The 26,088-nt window shown below is 41.6% G+C and overlaps 1 protein-coding gene and 1 long non-coding RNA gene across 6 annotated transcripts in view; both read left to right on the top strand.

The window, feature by feature from the left end:
• HEATR3 (HEAT repeat containing 3) overlaps positions 1 to 26,088 on the top strand; it is a 72,281-nt gene that overhangs the window by 31,228 nt on the left and 14,965 nt on the right. For 2 of the 5 annotated variants that reach the window (XM_082711340.1, XM_082711341.1), the window contains exons 13-14: positions 461 to 604; positions 3,433 to 3,609. In XM_082711340.1, coding sequence (XP_082567466.1) covers positions 461 to 604; positions 3,433 to 3,609 — 321 coding nt within the window. Of the gene's footprint in view, positions 1 to 460; positions 605 to 2,824; positions 2,934 to 3,432; positions 3,610 to 6,703; positions 7,494 to 26,088 lie in introns of those variants that run through there. The other 3 variants (XR_014305656.1, XR_014305655.1, XM_082711339.1) reach the window with 3 other exon arrangements.
• LOC309853409 lies at positions 10,777 to 25,724 on the top strand. The gene is made up of 3 exons (XR_014305661.1): positions 10,777 to 10,798; positions 25,002 to 25,142; positions 25,410 to 25,724. It is a non-coding gene; the product is annotated as an uncharacterized lncRNA (long non-coding RNA).

Raw genomic sequence — 26,088 nt, 5'->3', positions numbered from 1 at the left:
TTTTTTTTTTTTTTTTTTTTTAAAGATCTTATTTATTTATTTGAGGGAGAGAGAACACAAGCAGGGTAGGAGAGGAGGCAGAGGGAGAGGGAAAGGGAGAAGCAGATTCCCCAATGAGCGGGAAACCCGACACGGGCCTTAATCCCAGGGCCCCAGACTCATGACCTGAGCTAAAGAGAGATACTTGGCTAACTAAGCCACCCAGATGCCCCCCAAAAAGCCTTCTTCAAGTAAAACTAATGGGAAACGAAGTCCCTCTTCTGGGCTTACAGCTGTGGTAGATTGAATAATGACAGTGACGTGAACAGGTCCCATATTCATTCAGAATTACCAGCTGTACTGGGCACTGATTAGGTATGTAATAACTTCTCTGTTGTTGGCATTCCTGTCACTGCTGTTGCACATGCTGTTGGCATTGGCTGAGTTTAACACTGTAAATATTCTCTTTCCTTTTCAACAGTGTATGACTCCCAATCAGTTGATGACATTATGCACAGCCGGCATTCACAGTGGGAACACCGGGGTTAGAGTAAACGTTGTTAGTATTTTAGGAATCACGGGCAGCGTTCTCGCCAAAGAAGATGGAACACTGGAAACTCTTAAGGTAAAACTATATGCTTCCAACGTAAAACATTAAATCGTTAGAAAGAGGGGGAAGAGTAAACTGTTGGTGTGGGGTTTTAAAAAACTTCTATGGACATCTTGAGAAGAAATCCTATCGAGAAGTTGCTTACTAAGGTACATTATTAAAATATGCCCCTTGGTTTGATTTGCCTATATGAATTAGGTAGGCACTTGAAAAACTGAGTTGCATTTGGCCATTTAACTTTATTCCTGAGATACTTTTTCAGAAATAAATTTGTCTTTAGTGAAAGGCCCAGTTGAGAATTGTCCCAGGTGCCTCTGCCTTTGCTGTTGCATAAAACGTATGCATATTATATTCTCGTACTGATGGAGGAACAACTCCCCAGTTGCCTTAGCATGCCAGACTAAAGCACATTCTGAACGATACCGCACAGTCCACTCTACTATCACTGTGTAAGTTTTAAATGGGAACCGCATTAGGAACTCACTCAGCATATTTGTTTATAGCATTCTATCTCAGCATGGTTGCTGGGGAACTACACTACTAGAGACACAGCATCCCTAGGAACTAAAAGGACTGTGGTAGTAAAATTGTCCTTTTTTGTGCTAATAATAATTGCTGAAATATTGATTACTTATTAATGGGTAATAAACTATTAGACTTCCTGAGAACTTTATAACAACGACTGGTTTTTGTTTTTGTTTTATTTTTAAGTAGGCTCCATGCCCAACTCACAGCACTGAGGTTGAGAACAGAGTGGAGATCAAGAGCTGAACGCTTGGGGTGGCTGGGAGTCTTAGTCTGTTGAGCATCTGACTCTTGATTTTGGCTCAAGTCATGATCTCAGGGTGTTGAGATTGAGCCCTGTGTTGGCTCAACATGGAGTCTGCTTCTCTCGCCCTGTCTCCCTGTGCCCCTCCCCCTGCTCTTTCTCGTACTCTCTCTCAAAAAAAAAAAAAGAACTGGATGCTTAACTAGACTGGGCCACCCAGGGACCCCAGTGACTGATATTTTTTAGAACCTATTTTTAAAAGATGATACATGCATGTAACAATACATTCAGAAAAGTAGAAAAGAATATATAATGAAAGACCCCTCTCCATTACTAACTTTCCAGCCCCCCCCCAGTTTGACTCTAGAGAGACAGCCACGGTTACTCCATTCTTCTGTTTATTCTAGGGAATTTTGATATATAGACACATTAGTGAGAGAGAACGTAGCCATGTGGCTGTGTATGTGTACACAGATACAGATGAGCGTGTGCGTGTTTCATCACTTCCTGCCCCCTAAGACTATAATTTCCAAGATCCACTTAGGAGGAGCAGCAGGTTTTTCTCAGGCATAACATGCGATTTAAAAAAAATTTTTTTTTAAAGATTTTATTTATTTATTTGAAAGAGAGCACCGGTAGCGGGTGCGGTGAGGGGAGGAGCAGGGCAAGGGCACGCAGCAGAGGGAGAGAGAGAAGCAGGCTCCCCACTAAGCAGGATGTCTGACATGGGGCCTCATCCCAGGACTCTGAGCTCAAGACCTGAGCCGAAGGAGGCACTTAACCAACTGAGCCACCGTGGCGCCCGCTCACTGTTTAATGTCTTCAGCATGGTCCATCCTCACATGTTTCCATTTGTTCCACAAGCATCTATTTATGGATAGTTTGTTTAAATGAGGATCTAAGTCAAGTCTACATGTTATGTTTGGCTTTGGATCGTCTAAGCTTCTCTCAATCTAGAAACTTCTTTTCCTTCCATTACCCTGGCACCACCTCTCATCACCTGCTTTTTGTTTTTGTTTTTTCTTTCTTTCTTAAGTAAGCTCTATGCGAAACATGGGGCTTGAACTCATGACCCTGAGATCAGGAGTCACATGCTCTATTGACTGAGCCAGCTGGTCACCTCTACTACCACCTGTTTATTCCTCAAATCCTGGGGTCAGTTGTCTCACAACCTCTAGCCTTCTGGATTTGTCTGATTGCCTCCATGTGGCGTTAAGCTTGTTCCTTTATCTTCTGTATTTTCTGCAGACTAAAAGTTAGATCCAAACCTGAATCCCATTCAGATTTATGTTGATCTTTTTAATAAGACTACTTCATAGGTGATCGTATGTGCTTCATACTTTATTATGGGTTATTAACTCTAAATACTATCCTAGAGGTTATCTCGAGTACTTAAATTCAGATAAGACTGAGGTCCAGAGCGGGTAATGGACTTTCTAAGGGTCAGTCTGTTATTTATGTCACAGCTGGAGTTTGGACTCGCTGTTCTTAGCATTTCCACTCTCCCACCGATAATACCAGATGTGCACATCACCCTTGAGACATAAAGGGTGAAGCAGAACAGCCAAAAACAAAGTAAGTTCACTCTCGAACAGTTCCTCACAGATTGGGAATGCCCTGTTCATCAGCTAGCTAATCTTCAAAGGATGGATGGGTGTTAAAGATCATCACAGGGAGTCAGAAAGAGATGAAGTTTCATTTTTTTAGTTGTCCTAGAATGTTTTTCATATAATTTTACTTTTTCATATAGTTTTAAAAGCATGTTTTTTTGTTGCAGATATATATCTGTATTTTTGGCAGCCTTTTGGGGAGATAGAGGGGAAACTTTAATTGATTTAATTTAGCAATAGAAACTCTAATATATTTAATTTATCTTATTGATATTATACTTGGTGTATTTATAAATATAGGTGAAGTCTTTAATCTTTAGTTCTTTCCAAGTTTTAATTTGTCTCTGGCATTTTTAAATTTTAAAATACTATACGTGAATTGTTACCACATTTAAAGTTAGTACGCATTTTGGAAACCGATGTTAGAATATTGGACAATCAACAGTGTCCCTTGTTGTCTCCAGACCATTGGGTGCTTTCTGCTTGAGGTTGCCACCAAAGATCCCTCCCTCGTGGTGGCAGGAGAAGCCTTGGATGCCCTCTTCGATGTTTTCGCAGATGGTAAAGAAGCCGAAAGGGCCTCAGTTCAGATTAAATTGTTATCTGCTCTGAAAGAATTCCAGCCAGTCTTCAAAATGAAGGTATGGAGCCGTTTTGTGTCGAAATGCTTAGGTCTCAGCCATCCTCCGAGAACGGGTGTCTGTAGTTCCCTCCGTGCACTCTCTGTGATTCATAGAACACTGCCTCCCTAGAACTGGAGAATGCTTGTTGCCTGAGTCAGAGCTCAGGCCTTGCTGTTGATTCACTGTGACTTGGGCCAGAATGGTGTGGGCACGGTTCCCTTTCTAGATGAGCTCAGTAATGCTCACAGTGCTCCTGGAGAAGCACTATGGTCTGGAGCCTACAAAGCACTTTCATAGGTGTTGTAAATTTATTTCATGTCATTACAGGTAATATATTCCAGCTTGGTTCCAGTGTTATGACTATTTCCCTTTGGTGCTCTGAAAAAAAGGGGCAAACTCCAGGCTGGTCTCTGTTGGAGAATGTAGCTACCTTCATTTACCCTTTTATTTATTTTTTTGTTTCACTAGAAGCATCAAAGCTAACTTTGAGTCAAAGAGTAATTTTCAGAAACTTGGTGACCAGGGAAAGGCAACCAGGAATTTTAAAAACAGCCTTGAATCCTATGTCCACAAGTTGAAGTTTACCATTCTCCAGTGATCTAAACCTCCCTTTCCAGGGGCACCTGGCTGGCTCAGTCAGTGGAGAATGTGACTCTTGATCACAGGGTCATGAGTTTAAGTCCCACCTTGAGCATAGAATTTACTTAAAAAACAAACAAAAGGGGCACCTGGATGGCTCAGTGGTTTAAGCCTCTGTCTTCGGCTCAGGTCATGATCTCAGGGTCTTGGGATCGAGCCCCACATTGGGCTCTCCACTCAATGGAAGCCTGCTTCCCCCTTTCTCTCCGCCTGGCTTTCTGCCTTCTGATTTCTCTCTGTCAAATAAATAAATAAAGTCTTAAAAAAAATACTTTAAAAAACAAACAAACAAACAAAATTTGCATTTCTAAATAATGTCATTTCGAGAAATAAAAATATTCATATTTTTTGCTTTTAGATTTCAGATTAAATATTTGCTTTTAAATCTTTGTCAAGAAAATAGAGGCTTGGATGAAAAATTAGCTTACTTCTGTTGTTTTCCGATAGGTATTTCTTTTATTTTTATTTTCTTATTTTAGAGAGAGGGAGAGAGAGCAGGGGGATGACAGAGGAAGAGGGACAAGCAGACTCTGCCAGTGTGGAGCCAGACGTGGGACTCGATCTCACAACCCTAAGGTCAGGACCTGAGCCAAAACCAAGAGTCGGAAGCTTAGCTGACTGAGCCACCTAGCTGCCCCCAATTTCAGGCTTCTGATGCAGAGTTGATTTCTCAAGGAGAGAACTCTGTGATGTTTTTTAGGAGAATATGATTGTATGTCTTATAATTTAGATTTTCTGAAGTTTTATTTTTTTAAGGAATAGGAAATAGTTTTCTTTAGAAAAATAGCAGCACACATCATGTACATTCTATGTCATAGTTACATCTAAGTCAGTGTTGGTTTAAGGACATCAGAATTGGTTTGTTTTTAATGTTTTCATGTTTTGGCATATTCTATTTAAAAATGTGATCATAGTGACTGACATGTATTAAGCTAAGATTCACCAGTAGGTAACTTAAGTCTGGGGGAAACAATTGAATAGTTTACTCTTAATTACCCTTTGTTCAGGCCTGTAGGAGTTTTTGTTTGGGTTTTTTTGTTTTGTTTTGTTTTGGTTTTTTTGCTATTTTTAAAATTGAGATATAGTTCACATATAACATTATATTAGTTTTAGGTGTACAGTGTAGAGATTTGATGCATGTACATACTGGGAAATAACTACTATAACAAATTTAGTTAAATCCATCATCACACATAGTTGGAAAATTTTTTTCTTGTGATGAGAACTTTTAAGCTCTACTCCTATAGTAATTTCTAAATATACAATCAGAATCACCATGCTGAGCGTTCTGTCCCCATGACTTATTTAGTTTATAACTGGAAGTTCTTGTCTTTTGACCTTCTGTTCACCCATACTTGTCTGTTCTTTAAGCAGTGAGAGGTTTTATTCCCTTTATTTTCTGCCTCATGGGTAATCAAATTAAGTGACGTTTCTCCACATAAAGACAAAATGTGCCTTAGTATTTTCCCCCTTTGTTATCTAGAATGTAGCCCAACATATTCACAAACCTGCACTTTGTGTTTTCTCTTAACACTGTGTCCTAGAGATATTTCCATACCAGTACGTGGTGGGTATCCACAGTGTGGTGCAAGCAGGCCCTTGAAACATCTGAAAGGAGTCTGTATGGTGAGGAGAAAATACCCCCTATTTCCCTGCAGCTGTAAGGAAAGCAGATGTAGTTGAGAATTCAGACTGCAGAAGCCAATGCTCAGAGAGGAGTTATGTAAACTATGAACCAGCAAAACAACCCCTAACCATTGGGAGGGCTGTTCTGATTGAGATTCCTACTTGCTATGCAGTGCTATGGTAATGATGTTTAATTAAGTGTTTTTCTTTTCTCAGACGTATAAAGCCCTAATGAAATTTCTTTGTTAGCCAGAAGAGCAGCTTGTAGTTTTTCATACGAAGCGCTTCTGTGAACGAAGCCACAGTTGCATTGAAGACTGTTGGGTATATGTTTGGCCTCAAGTTGCATTGCAGTATGATACAATGCACTTTACCGAAGAATTTCCCTAAAGGGCTGGCTCTCAGAGTTTTCCTGTAAGCAGACTCACTGGTAACGTGTTACAAATGCAGATGCCCAGGCCCAACCCCGGACCTATTGAAAATCAGAAATGGCAGGTGGGCCCACCAACCTGCCTTTTTAACAAGCCTTCCAGATGATACTGTTGCACACTAAAATTTGAGGTCCACTCTCCAGAGGTGAAGTCTAGTTCACATACCATAAAACTTAAAACATAAAACTCTTTTAAGGTCTGCAATTCAGCCGTTCTTGTAACTATCATTTTTAAAAGTACATAATCTTAATTTATCCTTAGGGCTCACACACTGTATTCTTTTACCTTGGAAAGCGAAAATCTTTCACCAAATTCTGGCAGCTCTTTGTTCTGAAGAGAATACGCCCCAAATCACATGCTTTCTTATCTAAAGGAATTCGTAATGTATACCAAATCACATATGATTTTTTTGGCAGATACGAAAAGAAGGGAGAGGTAAATACAGTCCAGATCAGCTGTGTGTTCTCGACAATGTGAAGATGAATTTGAGAAGGTTTGTCGCTTATCAAGAAACTGTTGAGAAAAGACTGACTACTTGAACCATTGAAAGACCAGTTCTCGCCCCAAGTGTTCAGTGCTAAAGAGTACTAAAGTATTTCCTTGGAGTGTATGTGTTTCTAAAAAAATCATTTCTCAATGCCCATATACTGTCCGGTCAGAAGCTCTTTTAAGCCTTGGGATCTCTGTGGCATTTCTAGTGTTCTCTAAATTATGTTTCCAGCATGTTTTAATCACTGGAAACACAAGGAGTGGAAGAGTAGAAACAGGAATCTCAGGTGGTTATTCGTGAGTCGCAAAGAACCTTCCAAACAATCATGTTTTCCTGAAATTTTGCAGGAAAGGAAAATCCAGAGCATTGCTTGGCCGCTCTTTTAAGCAAGCATCATTTTATATGTGCTGCCAAAGCGAGCAAGCATTATTTTGTATTATCTAAATCTCTATAAACTGAAATATGAAGACAAGCTTCATAAAAGTTTTTTGGTTATGAAGTATACCAATTGTGTTTCCCTTTTGAGCAGAAGTGAATGAGCTGAATTTGTATTCCACTCTTCAGTAGAATATACTAAGGAATTAATGAGGTCATTGTAAGCCTCTATACAAACGGAGCTGATCACTTACTGCTTTGTAACATCACTCCGTGTTTAATTTGATACGGAATCGGAATCAGGAGGAAATATTTTTTAATAAATAACTTTTTAATTGAAAGCTTTGTGTCTTACACGGTTTTTTTAAAAAAATACCAGACAGCCCTGGTCCTGGGTTTTTCGCTTGGTAATGGGCATTGCTTCGACTATATGTGAAATATTTAAAACAAGACTTAGAGCAGGAATCTCCAGCATTACTCTCAATGTCCTTGTGTTAATAGGGTGACAGCTAGAGTGAGGGGTCGGGGAGTTTCAGCGGACCTCATCCTCTGAGAGACAGGGGGAATTGGGGGGCCCTGGACCAGCTCCATTGTCCGTGCATTTGCTTGATAAGAAGAGGTGTCGATGAAGGTTTGAAAATCCTCCCACAGCTGATCTCAGTTGTCCTGTTAAAAGGCCTAGTACCCAGGGGACTTTCCTTTCTCATCTAGTTCAATCCATCACCTCACACAGTTCAATGTTTTTTTCTTGTGATGAGAACTTTCAAGATTCACTCTCTTAGTAACTTTCAGACGTACAATACAATATTGATGACGTCACCATGTGTTTATTACATCCTTTACTTCTTACAACTGAAAGTTTGTGTCTTTTGTCTCCCTTTCCCCATATTGTCATCTCTCTCCACCTGCTCCCCACACACCTCAGGCAGCCCCTAATGTGTTCTTTGGATCTAGGAGCTTGGTTTCTTCTGTTGACTCCCCATATACTTCATTGTTTCTTCTGTTGATTCCCCATATACTTCATGTACTTCATTGTGTGTGCACGCGCGCACGTGTGTGTGTGTGTGTGTGTGTGTGTGTGTAGAGACACTATGTATTCTTTATTCATCCACTGATGGGCACTTGGGTTGTTTCTGTGTCTTGGTTGTCATAGATGCTGTGACGAACATGAGGGGTACAGATATATTTTTGAGGTAGAGTTTTAGTTTCCTTTGGGTATATAAGCAAAAATAGAATTGCTGGGTCATGTGGTAGTTCTATTTTTAATTTCTGAGGAATGTCCATACTGTTTTCACCAGTGGCTGCACCAACTTATATTCCCACTAACAGTGCTCAAGAGTTTTCTTTTCTCCACATCCTTGCGTGGTATCTCTTGTCTTTTGGATAGTAGTGATTTTCACTAGGTGTGAAGTGATATCTCATTGTGGTTTTGAGAGAAGGAGTCTTCCAATGAAGAAAAGTTTCAGAGTTCTCCCTACTTCATATTTTTAGAGAATATAATTGTTTTCAAGGAGAATAAAATTTCCAGTTTAGCATAGGACTAGTAGGCTCTTTTTTTTTTTTTTTGAGATTTTATTTATTTACATGACAGAGACACAGGCAGAGAAGGAATACAAGCAGGAGGAGTGGGAGAGGGAGAAGCAGGCTTCCCACTGAGCAGGGAGCCTAGTGCGGGGCTCGATCCCAGGACCCTGGGATCATGACCTAAGCCTAAGGCAGATGCTTAACGACTGAGCCACCCAGGCGCCCGGGCTAGTAGGTTCTTGATAAATATTTGTTGAATGAATAAATGTTAGTGAGTTTCTGTTTTATTAGGCAACCTCTAAAGCAGTTGTTGAATTCAGAATCATCCTATTTAATAGTGAAGATGAATTCTTACATGGAAAGTGTGCCATCCGGGGCACTGGGTGGCTCAATGGGTTAAAGCCTCTGCCTCCGGCTCAGGTCATGATGCCAGGGTCCTGGGATCCAGCCCCACATTGGGCTCTCTGCTCAGCAGGAAGCCTGCCTCTCCCTCTCTCTCTCTCTCTCTCTCTCTCTCTCTCTCTCTCTGCCTGCGTCTGCCTACTTGTGATCTCTGTCAAATAAATATATAAATAAAATCTTAAAATTATCAAAAAAAAAAAATGAAAGAAAGAAAAGAAAAGAAAGTGTGCCATCCAGGGGTGCCTGGATGGCTCATTTGGTTAAGTGTCCCATTCTTGATTTCACCTCAGGTCGTGATCTCAAGATTTGTGGATCTACGCTGTTGTGTTGTGGCCTTGCGTCGGGATCTACACTGGGCGTGGAGGCTCCCACAGATTCTCTTTCTCCTGCTCCTGTTGCCCCCCCCCACCCCCCTTAAAAAAAAGAAGAAAATATGCCATCCAGAAATCCAGAAATTTGAGACTCTGAGCCATTGATAGTTTGGCTTATATTGTTACATTTAATTTTGCTGTTCAAACAACAGGGAAAGATAGGAAAAGGTTAAATATACTTTATGGCTTTGTTTACATAATAGCTTAGTAGATCATGCGAATATTATTTATGGCATGATATAATAGAAACTTTTTTTCCTGTATGACTGTAGGAAAAAATGTACTTTAAAATGTATTTATTTATAGGGGCGCCTGGGTGGCTCAGTGGGTTAAGCCGCTGCCTTCAGCTCAGGTCATGATCTCGGGGTCCCGGGATTGAGTCCCGCATCGGGCTCTGTGCTCAGCAGGGAGCCTGCTTCCCTCTCTCTCTGCCTGCCTCTCCATCTACTTGTGATTTCTCTCTGTCAATAAATAAATAAAATCTTTAAAAAAAAATGTATTTATTTATAAATCATCAGAATACTCCAGAAGGAATATGCACTATTTTAAGTGTTGAAGTATGAACTCATGTGAGATCCTTTGTTTTAGGAGGTATTTTTAAGTATTCAACCAACCATGGCATATCCCCCCCCCCCAAAATAAAAATCACTGCTTTACTTCTCATTTTTAAAGTTTTTTGGGGGGGCTCTTTAAGATGGAAACTCATTTTATTTTAAAATAGAGTTGATTTTTCTCTGCCTACTTGTGATCTCTCTCTGTCAAATAAATAAAATTAAAAAAAATAGAGTTGATTTTGAAATATCAGGCATTTGATTATATTTCTTTATTTGCAGTTTTATCTTTTGCTTTTATTTAGCCTTTCAAAGAAATACATTTTGAGTTGTCAAGATAGGGAAGAGCCCTTATCTCTTCAGCAGTCCTGTTTACCTACTTCTGTTGTAGGCTGGCTTCCTGCTTTTTTGAAATTGCATGGACCAATATCTGATTGTGTTTAACGAGTATATAGGACATGAGCCATTTCAGAACTCATTTCACAATATCCAGAAATTCTTTCTGTTCAGCAACAATAGTAAAATTGCACTATAGTATTTTAAACATCCACTTTTGGCAGAAGACTCCCTTTCTCTGCCATTTTATTTTTATAAATTATGGGTTTCTTGTACCCATCTAATCCATACATTCTGTCCCCTTCAGAAGAACGTCTGTCATCATCTCTTATTTTTGCTCTGATTTCAGTTTTCTAAGTAGACCATGACACCAACAGATTGTCTGTTACCAAAGAAATTCTTGGTTTCTTGGATGCTTCTGCCAGAGGACTTAGAACATTGTGGAACCAACACATGTCAAGGGTTAGTTGACATATTTGTGGTGGCATTGAGAGGCTTGTGGCCAAAGGGTGTTTTTTTTCTGGGGCAGCTTTGCAGAGGTTTCCTTTGGTTGCCCTGGGTCCCTGGTGCCCTCTGTCTGCATTTCCTGTCCACTTGCAGAGCCTGATTGTCCTCCCCTCACCCATTTTGTGACCTTCTCTAGAATTTTATGATAAACTTCATTTTTTGGTAGCCATGATGAATTTTTGCTGTTTATGGCTAAAAATATCCCTGATTAATGCCATGTCTTTGTAGAAGTTTTTCTGGACATCTCCATCTATACATATATAATACACTGTTTCTATAAGGGGAACATCATGTTCTGTAACTTGGATTTTTTTTCTTTAACAGTAATTTCTGGATGTGTTGTCATGTCAGAATTATAATTCGGTCTAATGGTAGATGTTTCTTCTCAGAAAATGAAAACATGCTTAATTTCTACTAGGTACTCTATTAGATCTTCGTTTGATAGGTTTGGGTAAAGTTTGCTTTTCTTAGCTGGTGCCTTTTTTTTTTTTTTTTTTTTTTTAGATTTATTATTTTAGAGCAAGAGAGAGTGCTTGAGTCGGGGGAGGGACAAAGGGAAAGGGGGAAAGAGAGAATCTCCAGTAGACTCCCTGCTGAGTGTGGAGCCTGATGTGAGGCTTGATCTCACAATGCTGAGTTGACCTGAGCCTGAAACCAAGAGTCGGACACTTAACTGGCTAAGCCACCCAGGCACCCCATGACAGCATTTTTATATATTTTGTTTTATTTTTTTAACGGTTTTATTTATTTATTTGGCAGAGAGAGACATTACAAGTAGGCAGAAAGGCAGGCAGACAGAGGTGGTGGGGGTTGGGGGAGCAGGCTCCCCGCTGAGCAGAGAGTCGGAAGCCGGAAGTGGGGCTCGATTCCAGGACCCTGAGATCATGACAGGAGCCGAAGGCAGAGGCTTAACCCACTGAGCCACCCAGGCACCCCATGACAGCATTTTAAATCATTCTTTTGAGTCTTCCAATGGTTTGGAGAATAGAATCTTCTCATTTGTTGAACCTAATCCCAAACTTGTATAAAAAATAGACCCATGGAAAGTATAAGATGAAAGCCAAAGATTTTTAAAAATTCAGTACTGATTTTACAGTAGTAATTTTTACCCTTTTTCAGGTCATTAATTTTACTAAGAATCATAGACTCTTCCACTAAATGCTCCGCATTCGTTATCTTTTGTGTAACAATTTACCCTAAAATTGGTAGTTTATTTATTTATTTTTTTAAAGATTTAAAAATTGGTAGTTTAAAATAACAAAATTTATTTTCTCTGCGTTTCTTTGGGTGAGGAGTTGAAGAACAGCTTAGCTGGGTGGTTCTTCCTTAGGATCTCACAAGGTCACAGTAAAGATATTGGCCACAGTTGCAGTCAACTGAAGTCTTGAGTGGGGCTGGAAGGTTTCTTCCAAGGTGGCTCGCTCACATAGCTGTTGGCAGGAGGCCTCGGTTCCTCAGCGTGCGTGTCATCATGACATAGCACCTGGCTGCCCCCAGAGTCAGCATCCGAGAGAGGAGGAGAAAGCTAGTTTCAGAGGTGACACACCGTCACTTCTGCTGAATTTTATTTGTTTTAAGTCACTGAGTCCAGTTCATACTCAGACAGAGGGGAATTAAGTTCCACTTCTTGAAGGGAGAAGTATCATAATTAGTATACATGTACATAAATATGTATATAATTATTTTTAAGATTTTCCTTTTTTTTTTTTTTTCAAGATTTTATTTATTTGCGAGAGAGGGAGTATGAAGGAGAGGCAAAGGGAGAAGCAGATGCCCCGCTGAGGAGGCAACCCAATGCGGGGCTCGATCCCAGTACCCTGAGATCATGACCTGAGCTGAAGGCAGACGCTTAACTGACTGGGCCACCCAGTTGCCCCAAGATTTTATATTTAAGTAATCTCTACACCTGATGTGGGGCTCGAACTTAGAACTACAAGATCACGAGTCGCATACTCAGGGCTGCTGGGTGGCTCAGTCGGTTAAGCATCTGCCTTTAGCTTAGGTCATGATCCTGGGGTTCTGGGATTGAGCCAGCCCCATGTTGGGCTCCCTGCACAGTGGGGAGCCTGCTTCTCCCTCTGCCCCTCACCCTGCCAGTGCTTTCTCTCTCTCTCTCAAATAAATAAAATACTTAAAGAAAAAAGAGTTGCAGGCTCTACAGGCTGAGCCAACCAGGCACCCTGGCAGATGTTTGAAACCACTACATGTGTACCTGCATCTGAGTTCAGAATGTTTATGGATTTTTTTTATTCATGCATGGACATCAGGTTGAGAATTGCAATTTTGTATTGCGCTGGTTACTCTTCAAGCTTTGAGTCAGAAAGTATTCTGAGGAATTCTAGATACAGCTGTTCCTTAACAAATGTCTTTATGCACTCAACATTTATTTATTATACAAATATTTCCCACATGTTATTTTCTCTTCATAATGGAGTGAAAGTAGCCTTTTTGAAACATGAACTTACTCAAGTTTCTTCCTTGCTTTTATGCTCAGTCACTTCAGTGGTTCCCATTACCCACAAGATAGAAAGTTTAAAATCCTCACCATATCCTACAAGCAGCATGACCCCTGGGCCAGGTTTGCCTGATAGAGTCCTGATAGAGCATAATTATTGACAGTACTCTGACTGCCAAGACAACCCTGGATGAGTATCAAAATGAGTTGATGGGACAGTGTGAGATCCAGGACTGGGTGTGGGACCAGGATAGAAACCACTGTAATGGACAAAACAGACAACTGACCAAGTCGAATCTGCAAAGTGCACTAGATAACTGATTCATCAATTTTCCATCCCCAATTCGATCACTATTTATGGAAGAGACTCTAGGGACAAGATGTCTCTGACTTTCTCTCCAATGATTCAGAAAAAAACAAACAAAACCCATTTCTATATAAATGTAGAGAGAAAGAAGAATGAAGCAAGTAGAGCAAAAGGTAAACAAATAGTAAATTGAGAAAGAACACATGGTGCTTCTCTGAACTATTCTTGCAACATCTCATTGTTTAAAATGATTTGAAAATGAGGGGCGCCTGGGTAGCTCAGTGGGTTAAGCCTCTGCCTTCCACTCAGGTCATGATCTCAGGGTTCTGGGATCGAGCCCTGCATTGGGCTCTCTGCTCAGCAGGGAGCCTGCTTCCCTCCCCTCTCTCTACCTGCCTCTCTGCCTACTTGTGATCTCTGTCTGTCAAATAAATAAAATCTTTAAAAAAATAAAAAAAATGATATGAAAATGAAAACTTAGGAAACTAATATGTAAATGGCTGAAAAAGCCAGTGCTCCAGTTTCGAGATGGAATGATACAATTATCCTTTGTGTCCTCTGGCTCTGCTTGGTCCTCTGGTCTCCCACTCTGTTGTCTGCCTCACTCAGTAAGCGTTGGCCATTCTGCTCTTTATTCATGGCTTGAGCATGCCATGCTCTTTGCATCACATGCATGTGCATACCCCTTGCTGGGCTTCTTTTCCCACTTCATCTAGTGAACTCCTATTCATCCTTCAAAACTCAGTTCAGGGGTATGTGGCTGGCTCAGTAGAGCATGTGAGTCTTGATCTTGGAGTAATAAGTTCAGACCCCATCTATGGTATAAAGATTACTTAAAAATAAAATCCTAAAAAAAAAAGGGGGTTGCCTGGATGGCTCAGTTGTTAAGCATCTGCCTTTGGCTCAGGTCATGATCCTGGGGTCCTGGTATCAGGTATCAGAGCCTGCCACATCAGGTTCCCTCCTCAGTGGGAAGCCTGCTTCTCCCTCTCCCCCTTTCCCTGCTTGTGTTCCCTCTCTCACCGAGTCTGTCTCTGTCAAATAACATCTTAACAACAAAAATAAAAAAACGAACCCCACAATTCAATCAGTAATTCCCATAGGGAAACTTCCTGTAAGCATTTAGACAAGATCAGGGGTCAGTGTTCTAGACACTCAAGCATCTTGTACCATATATTTACACTTTCTTTATATAGCACTGCATTCTTTTTTTTTTTTTTTTAAGATTTTTATTTATTTATTTGACAGAGAGAAATTACAAGTAGGCAGAGAGAGAGGAGGAAGCAGGCTCCCTGCTGAGCAGAGAGCCCGATGCGGGACTCGATCCCAGGACCCTGAGATCATGACCTGAGCCGAAGGCAGCAGCTTAACCCACTGAGCCACCCAGGCGCCCTCTTTTTTTTTTTTTTTTTTAAAGATTTTATTTATTTATTTGACAGACAGAGATCACAAGTAGGCAGAGAGACAGGCAGAGAGAGAGAGAGGAGGAAGCAGGCTCCCTGCTGAGCAGAGAGCCTGATGCGGGGCTCGATCCCAGGACCTTGGGATCATGACCTGAGCGGAAAGCAGAGGATTAACCCACTGAACCACCCAGGTGCCCCAGCACTTCATTCTTGATCAGATTTATTGAAGCTCCTGTGTGCTGAGCATTCTGTTAGCTATTGAGAACACTAAGGTAAGCAAATATAGTCCTTGTCTTACATAGCTTAGGAGCTAGTAGGAGACAAACAGAATCTATGTAAAATTACAAGTGACAAATGCTACAAAGAGGGTAGCTGAAGCTATGAGGCCACACTGGAGACCAGGAAAGACTTCTTGGAGAAGTGATAGAAGCAGTTAACTAGGAGAAGAAGCAGGACAGATCATCTCCAGGTGGAAAGAATATCATATACAAAGATCCTGGGGCCAGAGAGAGTGAGACAAGGATGAGGGACCAATAGAAGCTCCCGTGTGGTGGATGTTCATTGCAAGATGTGACCAGTGAGGCAGGTGGGGGCCAGAGCACCAGGGTTTTTTTTAAGATGTTATGTCTTTATCCTGCAAGCAATGGGAAAATGAAGTCCCTTAAGTGTTTTTTAACAGGGAGGGATAGAGAGGAGGGATGATATGATCAGACGAAAATTTTGGAAACCTCTGCTGTTGGAGGTGAGCCAGAGGAGAAGCAGGTGGACCAGCCAGGAGGTTACTGGGGTGGTTTGGGAGATAGATGGTGTTGGTTCTGATCAGTGTGGTGTTGATAAAGTAAAAAGATACAAAAGCAGGTGGTGATGGGTTCGACACGGGGGGAAAACAGCAAGATGGAGGGAAGCGTCAGGGTTGAGTCAGGTTTCTGGCTTACATAAGCTGTTGGATGGTGTTACCATTTACCAAAATAGGAAACACCAGAAGAGGAGCAGGCGGCGGGGTGGGGGGTGGGGGGGACTGATGAGTTTTTGATTTGTTAAGTATCAGATAAGTTGTTTTTGAGTGCAAACAACAGAAAATGTGGGTCCACCGTCTTAAATTGTAATGAACTTACTACCTCACATAAAATCTGGTGAGAGGGCTGGTTGATTCAGCAGCCCAGTGGTATCAAATATCCCATCTTGGGGCGCCTGGGTGGCTCAGTGTAGTAATCTCAGGGTCCTGGGATCGAGGCCCACATCAGGCTCTCTGCTCAGTAGGGAGCCTGCTCCCCCCCACCCCACCTGCCTCTCTGCCTACTTGTGATCTCTCTCTGTCAAATAAATAAATAAAATCTTAAAAAAAAAAAATCCCATCTCTACCCACATTTTTGCTCTGCCTTGCTCTGAACACGGGCTAGCTTCCTTTTGTAGTTGGAAGATGGCTAGAGACATTAGAGTCCAGAGCCAGAAAGAGGACTTTCTCCTCCTCTCTCTCTCTCTTTTTAAATATTTATTTCATTTATTTAAATATTTCTTTGTGTGAGAGAGAGAGAGAGCGAGCGTGCACAAGTGGGGGCAGTGGCAGTGGGAGAGGGAGAAGCAGACTCCCTGCTGGGCACCAGTTGAGCACATGGGGTTCAATCCCAGGACCCTGGGGATCACAACCTGAGCCAAAGGCAGACACTTAACCGACTGAGCCACCCAGGCACTCTCCTCTTCTGTCTCTTTAGGAGCTGACTACCTGTCCCAGAAGCCCTCACAGCATATCTATCTGTATCAGTCATAGTATTTAATGCTATACGCTGTAAGAATCTCAATGACCAAGTGACTTAACACAACAAAAATTTATTTCCCACTCCCATCACAATTCCATGCAAGTTGTGTGGCTCTCTCGAGGATCTAGGATCCTTCTTTTACATGATTCCATGATATTGGAGTCCAGTCCTTTTAGCCTCATGGGTGAGTAGAAGAGAGAGACCCAAGGATCTCACTTGAAATTTTAGGGCGAAGCTCCAAAGTGACAACTCTTATTTCTGCCCACATTCCGTTGTCCAAAACTGGTTCCCACACTACCCTCACAGCATAAGAGGCTGGGGGATGTAATCTTAGTCTGTGCCCCAAAAGAGGAGCTGGGGTCGGTCACCATGCAGCCAGTCTGCTGTATCCTCCCATTATCAGTGGCCAGAATTAGGTCAAATACCTTCCTTCTGCCACTGATAAGGGGAATGGAATTACCAGGATTGGCTTCTATTAGTCATATCTGTGTGAGTGTAGATTTTCCTTCTATACTTCAATCATAACAACATATTGCAACAGATTGAAGGCAAAAACAGCACTACTGGAACCATCTTGCAGCCACAGAAGGGAGCTAACCACCCCCTTCATTGGATTTTTTATGAGATAAAGTCATTATGGTTTAAACCAGTTGATTCACATTTTCTGTTATTTGTACAGAATGGACGTGGAAACTGTATGACCCTCTTAATAGATGCAGAAAAAGCATTTGACAAAAATCCAACATTCTTAGCAAACTAGGAATAGGAAGAGATTTTTTCGAACTTTTAAAGAACATCTACAAAAAAAAACCTATAGCTAGCATTGTACTTAATGGTGAAAGACTGAGTTGTTTTTGCTTAAGATCAGAAGCATGGCAAGGATTTCCAGTCTGACTCCTTTAACCCAGTATCATATTGGAATTCCTAGCCAGTGTAATAAAGTAAAAAAAAAAAGGTAATATATGTACCAGAAAGGAAGAAGTGAGACTGTTTTTATTTGCAGCTGTTACATATGTAGACAGTCCTTAAAAGTATACAAAAAGACTACCAGAATTAGTAAATTTAGCAAGATCCCAGGATTCCAGATCATTATACCAAAGTCAGTTATATTTCTACATATTAGCCATGAAGAATCCAAAAAGAAATTTGGATAACCATCATATTTATGTTAGCATCCAAAAATGTAGGAATAAATTTAGAGAAGATACACAGTATACGGGTGCCTGGGTGGCTTCATTGGTTAAGTGTCTAGCTCTTGATTTCTTGATTTGGGCTCAGGTCATGATCTCGGTCCTGGGATCAGCATCCCAACAACCCCCAACTCCCGCACCACAGCCTTGTCTTGGGCTCTGTGCTCAGCGGGGAGTCTGCTTTTTGATTCTCTCTCTCCCTCCGCCCCTCTCCCCAACTCTCTAAAATAAATAAGTCTTAAAAAAAATAATACAGTACATGTACATTGAAAACTACAAAACATTGTTGAGAGAAGTTAAAACCTACATGAATGGAGAAATATACCATGTGCATGGATTGGAAGATGACATTTCTCCCTAAATTGGTCTATAGATTCAAGGTAATCCCAATTAAAATCTCAGCAAGTGTTTCTGTAGAAATTGATAAGCTGAGTCTAAAATTTATGTGGAGAGGCACCTGGGTGGCTCAGTGGGTTTAAAGCCTCTGCCTTTGGCTCAGGTCATGATCCCAGGGTCCTGGAATCAAGCCCCGAGTCGGCTTCTCTGTTCAGTGGGGAACGTGCTTCCCCCCGCCCCCTGCCTGCCTCTCTGCCTACTTGTGATCTCTGTCTGTCAAATAAATAAATCTTTAAAAAAAATTATGTTAAATGCAAAGGATTTAGAATATCCAAAACAGCCTTTGTTTTATTTTATTTTATTTATTTTTAAGATTGTATTTATTTGTCGGACAGAGGGGGAGAGAGAGAGAGCACAAGCAGTGGGAGCAGCAGGGGGAGAGGGAGAATCAGAATTGCTGCTTAGCAAGGAGCCCAGTGCAGGACTCAGTCCTGGGATCATGACCTGAACCGAAGGCAAATGCTTAACTGACTGAGCCACCCAGGCTTCCTCGAAACAGCGTTCTGAAAGGTGAACAAGTTTGGAGAATTTATACAACCTGATTTTAAGACGTACTGTAAAACTATAGTTATTGAGGCAAGACATAGAGATCAGAAGAACAAAATTGAAAGTCCAGTCCAAAAATAGACCCATAATTATATGGCCAATTGCTCTTCCACTGAGTTGCCAAATTAATTCAATAAGGAAATACGGTCTTTTTATTAAATGTACTACTATAACATATCTGTATGGAAAGAGGTATGTTCAAGAGTCAAGGTTTAATAAAAGGTTTAATAAAACTTAATATTTTTACTAAGTCATCAAGTGCATTTTTTTTTTTAAAGATTTTATTTATTTACTTGAGAGAGAGACGGTGAGAGAGAGCATGAGCGAGGAGAAGGTCAGAGGGAGAAGCAGACTCTCCATGGAGCTGGGAGCCTGATGCGGGACTCGATCCCGGGATTCCGGGATCGTGACCTGAGCCGAAGGCAGTCGTCCAGCCAACTGAGCCACCCAGGCGTCCCATCAAGTGCATTTTTAAAAAAATTTCAGTGTATTTAACATACAACATCAAGCACATTTTTGTTTTGTTTTGTTTTTTTAGATTTATTTATTAGGGGCACTTGGGTGGCTCAGTCGTTAAGCGTCTGCCTTCAGCTCAGGTCATGATCCCGGGGTCCTGGGATGGAGCTCCTAATTTGGCTCCCGGCTCAGTGGGGAGCTTGCTTCTCCCTCTCCCACTCCCCCTGCTTGTGTTCCCTCTCTCACTGTGTCTGTCTCTGCCAAATAAATAAATAAAATCTTTTTTAAAAAGATGAATTTATTTTTTTAAATATTTATTATTTTTATTTATTTATTTATTTTTAAAGACTTTATCTGACAGAGAGAGAGTGAGTGCATAAGCAGGGAGAAGGACAGAGCGGGAGGGAGAAGCAGGCTCTCTGCTGAGCAGCAAGCCCAACATGGGGCTCCATCCTAGGACTCTTGAATCACTATCCAAGCTGAAGGCAGCTGCTTAACCAGCTGAGCCACCCAGGTGCCCCAAGATTTACTTATTTGAGAGAGAGAGAGAGAGAGAGAGAGTGGGAGTGGGGTCAGGCAGAGAAGCAGACCCTGCTGAGCAGATGCAGAGATTTAATTCGGGGCTCGATCCCAGGACCCTGGGATCATGACCTAAGCCAAAGGCAGATGCTTAACCCACTGAGCCACCCAGGCGTCCCCATCAAGCACCTTCTTAAGTGCAGCTCTTTTTTCTGTAAGTGGGTGATCGGGACGAATACCATAACTATTGGTACAGTTTGGTGTCAGTGCCTTGATTCATAGGAACCATCAGCAGTTTGGTGAGCCATTGCTTTTGTGCCCACAGGCAATGTGTCAACACAGCGAAAAAAGCAAGTCACATTTTAGTATTATTACAAAAATAGTTTTGACCTTGTGGGACCCCCCAAAAGGATGTGTGGAACACACTTTGGGAACTACTTGTCTAGAAAGAAGTAAAAAGAGAATGGAGGGAGGAGTGAGACCAAGCCTTGGAGAAATCTAGTCTTTGGTGGCCTGGTTGGAGGACGCACCTGAAGGGAAACACAGAAAGAATGACCCTGGGAGGTCGGAGAAAATCCAGAAAAATGGAAGGTCAGGGAATGCTTTCAGAAGGTGGACGGGGCCAATCGTGTGGAATACAGGTTAAGATCCACTAAGAAGAGACATGAAGAAGTTCCACTGGTTTAGGGACATGGATAGGAGTGTACGAGGCGGGGAAGGGAAGCTGCTAGGGAGAGAGACTTTGGGGGGATTTGTCAAGGGCAGAAAGAGACCAGAGCAGCTGAGGGATGGAGTTAGGGTTAGGGTTAGGGTTGCTCATTTACTCTGAGTGAACCGATGAGTGACTGGGTCACGCCCTCGATGTGGAGAAGAGAGCAAAAGAAGATCCCAGGAGCGCGCCGGTTTAAAGCTTCCGGAGCTAATCAAATAATGGTCTGTTTCTTGAGATGGGAAAGTCAGGACCAAGCTAGGTGGAACATACCTGTAGTTTGAGTTGAGGAAGCATTTCCTTAAGAAATCCTAATTTCCTTTGTAAAGATATTAGTTTTTTTCCTCCTATACATTGAAGCCCATTTACTATTTCTGTTGGTAAGAAGCATTGAGAGTTTCCAGGTCTTGTGTCTTGGGCTTTTTATCTTGTCCTCTTTTCCAGTTAAAAGTTCACCTTTGTTTAAAAAAAAAAAAAAATTACCTTACAGGGCACCTGGTTGGTTTGGTCAGTTAACCATCTGCCTTCAGCTGAGGTCATGATCCCAGGGTTCTCAGGGGCCTGCTTCTCTCTCTGCCCTTATCCCTGGTCATACTCTCTCTCCCACTCTGTCTCAAACAAATAAGTAAAATTCTTTTTTTTTTTTTTTTAAGATTTTTCATTTTATTTATTTGAGAGAGAGAGGGCACAAGTTGCAGGGAGCAGCGGGAGAGAGAGAAGCAGACTCCCCACTGTGCAGGGAGCCCATTGTGGGTCTCGATCCCAAGACCCTGAGATCATGACCTGAGTGGAAGTCAGATCCTTTAACCAACAGCCACCCAGGTGCTCCTAAATAAAATCTTTAAAAAAGTAAATAAATAAAAAAAACAAGTTCACCTTAGTTTTACTCTCTAACCAAAAAAAGTAATGTCTTTATGTAGTAGAAGATTCTCAAATTTTGCCCTATTGGAAAAATGTATATCTTTAATTGAAACTATTCTGGCCCACTTAATTGAGCATTTTCTTATTTTAATGAACAGAATTAACTTGAGTTATCCTTTTTCTATGTAGAGTGAGAAATTATAAGCAAGTGGTTTCCAGTATTTGCTTAAGTATATTTTTATCCTCCCTAATCTTATATAGGAATCCTAATTTTGAGAACACAGCTGCCCTAAAATTTTAACATTTTCAGTGATGTATGCCTGTCCATAAAAAGAACAAATTCTTTTTGAGTAAAGGAGCTCCTTTAATTACTTCCATTTAGTATGAAATCAGGAAAAACACTTTGCTACTTTCATTTGTAGGGACCAATTTCTTTCTTTTTTTTTTTTTTTTTTTTAAGATTTTATTTATTTGTCAGAGCGAGTGAGAGCGAGCACAGGCAGACAGAGTGGAAGGCAGAGTCAGACGGAGAAGCAGGCTCCCCGCTGAGCAGGGAGCCCGATGTGGGACTCGATCCCAGGACGCCGGGATCATGACCTGAGCCGAAGGCAGCTGCTTAACCAACTGAGCCACCCAGGCGTCCCTGTAGGGACCAATTTCTTGAGTTTATTTAACATAAAAGACAAAGTCATTCAAGTAAAACAGGAAGGAATGAAGATTTTTAAATTTTTTAAATTTTTTAAAAAGATTTTATTTATTTGTCAGAGAGAGAGCACAAGCAGGCAGAGAGGGAGGCAGAGGCAGAGGGAGAAGCAGGCTCCATGCTGAGCAGAGAGCCCGATGCAGGACTCGATCCCAGGACCCTGGGATCATGACGTGAGCTGAAGGCAGATGCTTAACTGACTGAGCCACCCAAGCGTCCCGAAATGAAGATTTTGCACAATAAATGTTGTTACTAGAAACAGTGGGTCATTTTTAGGGCCATCAGATTTTATTTTATTTTAATTTTTTTTCTCTCTTACTGAGAACTTTTTTTTTTTTTTTAAGATTTCATTTTTCATTATTTATTTGACAGGCAGAGATCACAAGTAGGCAGAGAGGGAGGCAGAGAGAGAGGAGGAAGGAGGCTCCCCGCCAAGCAGAGAGCTCGATTCGGGGCTCGATCCCAGGACACTAGGATCATGACCTGAACTGAAAGCAGAGGCTTTAACCCACTGAGCCACCCACGTGCCCCGGGCCATCAGATTTTAAATTGAAGACAGTGGAACGGATATAGGACATAGAGCCAAAATGATTTCACAAAGCTATTTGAAATAGTTGCCTGTTTTTTTCTCCTTTTTTATTTCAAAGATTAGTGTACAAAGTCAGAAAATGTTTAAAATCACATTTTTAAAAAGATTTTATTTATTTTAGCAATAGCGCAAGTAGGGGGACAGGTAGAAGGAGAAAGAGAACTTCAAGTGGACTCCATGCTGAGTGTGGAGCCTGATATAGGGCTTGATCTCAAAATCAAGAGTTGGATGCTCAACTGACTGAGCTTCCTGGAGTCCTCCATAAAATTGTCACAGTGTTTTTTAAAATTTTTAATTATTTATTTATTTTTAAAGGTTGTATTTATTTGTCAGAGAGACAAGAGAACACAAGTAGAGAGAGCAGCAGGCAGAGGGGGAAGCAGGCTCTTTGCTGAGCAGGGAGCCCGATGTGGGACTCAATCCCAGGACCGTGAGATCATGACCTGGGCCAAAGCAGATACTTAACTCATTGAGCCATCCAGGCTTCCCTGTCACACTCTTTAAAACATTACACACTCCAATGAAATCAACCATATTATGCAATTATTTCCATTAAAATTTGCACATGAATTTAATGCTTTTCACATTTTGATAAAATAGCCTGATGCGGCGCCTGGGTGGCTCAGTGGATCAAGCCTCTGCCTTCCGCTCAGGATATGATCTCAGAGTCCTGGGATCGAGCCCCACATCAAGCTCTCTGCTCAGCAGGGAGCCTGCTCCCCACCCCCACTTCTTGCTGCTCTGGCTACCTGTGACCTCTCTCTCTATCAAAGGAATAAATAAAATCTTTTTAAAAAAAGAAAAGAAAAGAAAATAGCCTGATAAGCTATCTCCTTCCCCCCAGTTTAAAGCCATGTGAAAGATAAAAAACTTAATCACTTTTGGTATTTCACCTTGAATTATAAGGTAAGTAAGTTCTGCAAAATTCAAAACATGACATTTTCCATTGCTCTATTTTTTAAACAATTTTTTAAAACTTTTATTTATTTATTTGACACACAGAGAGAGATAGTGAGAGACAGAGCACAAGCAGGGAAAGTGGCAGGCAGGCAGAGGGGAGAGAGAAGCAGGCTCCCCGTTGAGCAAGGAGCCCAATGTGGGGCTAGATCCCAGGACCCCAGGACCATGACCAGAGCGGAAGGCAAGCACTTAATTGACTGAGCCACCCAGGCGCCCCTTCCGCTTCTCTATTAAAAGAAGTTTTGGGGTACCTGGGTGGCTCAGTCAGTCAGGTCATGATTTCAAGGTCTGGGAGTCAGCCTCCCTGCTCAGCGGGGAGCCTGCTTCTCCCTCCCTCCTGCCCCTGCTCTCTCTCTCTCTCTTAAATAAATACAATATTAAAAGAAGTTATAGTTCCTTCCAACTTTTTGAAGTTACAATTAACTTATGTATTATGAAACAGGTATTACACGTGTATGATAAACAGTCAAAACAATGCCAGAAAAAGTCCATGAAAAGTTTTTGTGTCTTCCCTTTCCTCCGGGAAAAGTGCCCGTACTGGTTTTGCAGGTGTCCTTCCAGCAATGCTCTTTGCATAACAAAGCACATGTATGTGTTCTTCTCCCATGTGGGATGCAAATGATCGTTTACTCTCTCTACTTTTCGATACCTTGACGTTGGTAGTTAATATCTTAGGAGTCTTTCCATACCCACATCCACAGAACTACCCCCATTCTCTAAGCCAACTCCATAGAATTCCACTGAAGGGCTGGAACCATAATTCAATCAGTTTTCCCCTAGAGAGGGAGGCAGTCTATCCAGCTCCAGAGATTAGACGCTGGAGCCACACAGTGCGGGTTCAAATCCTGACGCTCCCCCTTCCTCACTGCATAAACTTGGACAAGTGACTTAATTTCTATGCCTCGGTTTCGTATCCGAAAAAGGGAATCATGAATAATGACCCTGCCACCGGGCAGGTGTGTTGTTGAGTCTTAACGTGAGTTAATGTTTATGAAACACACGGATGTTTCTTACATAAACGGATGTCTAGATTGTTGCTAGTCTTTTTCTGCTATAGGCAATGCTGAATATTTGAGGACTTGTGTGACTGTGCACAAGACCCTAGCTCGAGTCTGAATCACTAAAGGGTAAAAAGGAAGAAAAAATATATATATATATTTACATAAATATGTGTGTGTATATATATATATGTGTGTGTATATATGTATATATCCCCTTTCTCTGCTGTATTTTTCTTCTTTGGTACTTAACACCATTTGACATATACATTTAGAGCATTGTATTTTTAATTCCATAAATTGGCCCAGATTTCTTCTCTTAACATTTGGAAAGAAAGATGACAACCAGAAACCTGAGAAACCCCCTGCATTCTAGATTTTTGAAGAGGGCTTTCGAAAGAACTGGGCATCTATAGTGCTCATCATGCTCTTTCCTGCGGGAGATGACAGGTGAGGGACTCACTGTGTGTGGGAGGTGTGTATGTGTGTTGAGGGGGAGAGGGGGGCTTGCAGAGTTCCTGCCGACAATGGCAGTGGGAGTGTCTGTGATATGTGTAATGACATGCAGAGCCGAATAAATTCTGGGGGGAATCTCTTCTTTTAAGGACGAAAGATGTGGCGATCTACCCTCATTCTCACCACTTCGGTGCATGTCAGCCAGACTAACAGCTGCCAATCCCCGAATTTCCTTGCCTGAGGACTCTCTTTGACCCCTAGGTCCCCATTGGCCCTAGCATGACAGCTCAGAAGTATAAGGAATGGATGAAATGACCCTCCAACCCCACCCTACCAAAATCCCTCCATCAACGACTGGCAGGAAGAAGAAATAGGAAGGAAGAAATACCCAGCTCTCTTACCCCATCCATAAGGAGCCTCTGAGGTCCCAGAGTTCTCCAGCAGGATTAAGTCTTAGTTACTCACGCTGGGACCCTGCTTGAAAATGAATCTTTCTTGCTGCCCTCCCCTCCCTATCTGATTTCCCCTCCCCCCACTGGCATCTCCTGGGAACACTGACATAAACTGCTTGCCCTTGACACCTTGGCTCGGTGTCTGCTTTCCAGAGAACCCAAAGCAACACAAGACGTATTAGAGTTGTGTTTTGGGAAGGAGGGGGGGATTGTGCATGTGCGTAAGATTTGTAAATTCATAAATTTCTATTCTGGGTGTATAATAGCTTTGTGCATTAGCCATACTGGTGGAATACTGTTAGTTAATGGGCAAGGCGATTATCTTCGATTTCTCGCCGTAGGATAGAAGAGAATTCTCATTTCCATTTATCAAACCAATTTCCTTCTGCAGATATCAAAAATTGCTTAAGTCAGTTTACATGTCTATTTAGGAGAAATTAATTTGATGCTAGATTAAAAGATATTTTGGTCTCCTCAGGATCGGGACC

This window comes from Mustela nivalis, assembly GCF_964662115.1.
Source record: "Mustela nivalis genome assembly, chromosome: 18".
NCBI classification, from domain to species: Eukaryota; Metazoa; Chordata; class Mammalia; order Carnivora; family Mustelidae; genus Mustela; species Mustela nivalis.
The sequence above is the reverse complement of the archived record's forward strand: the minus strand, read 5'-3'. Positions and strand labels throughout refer to the sequence as shown.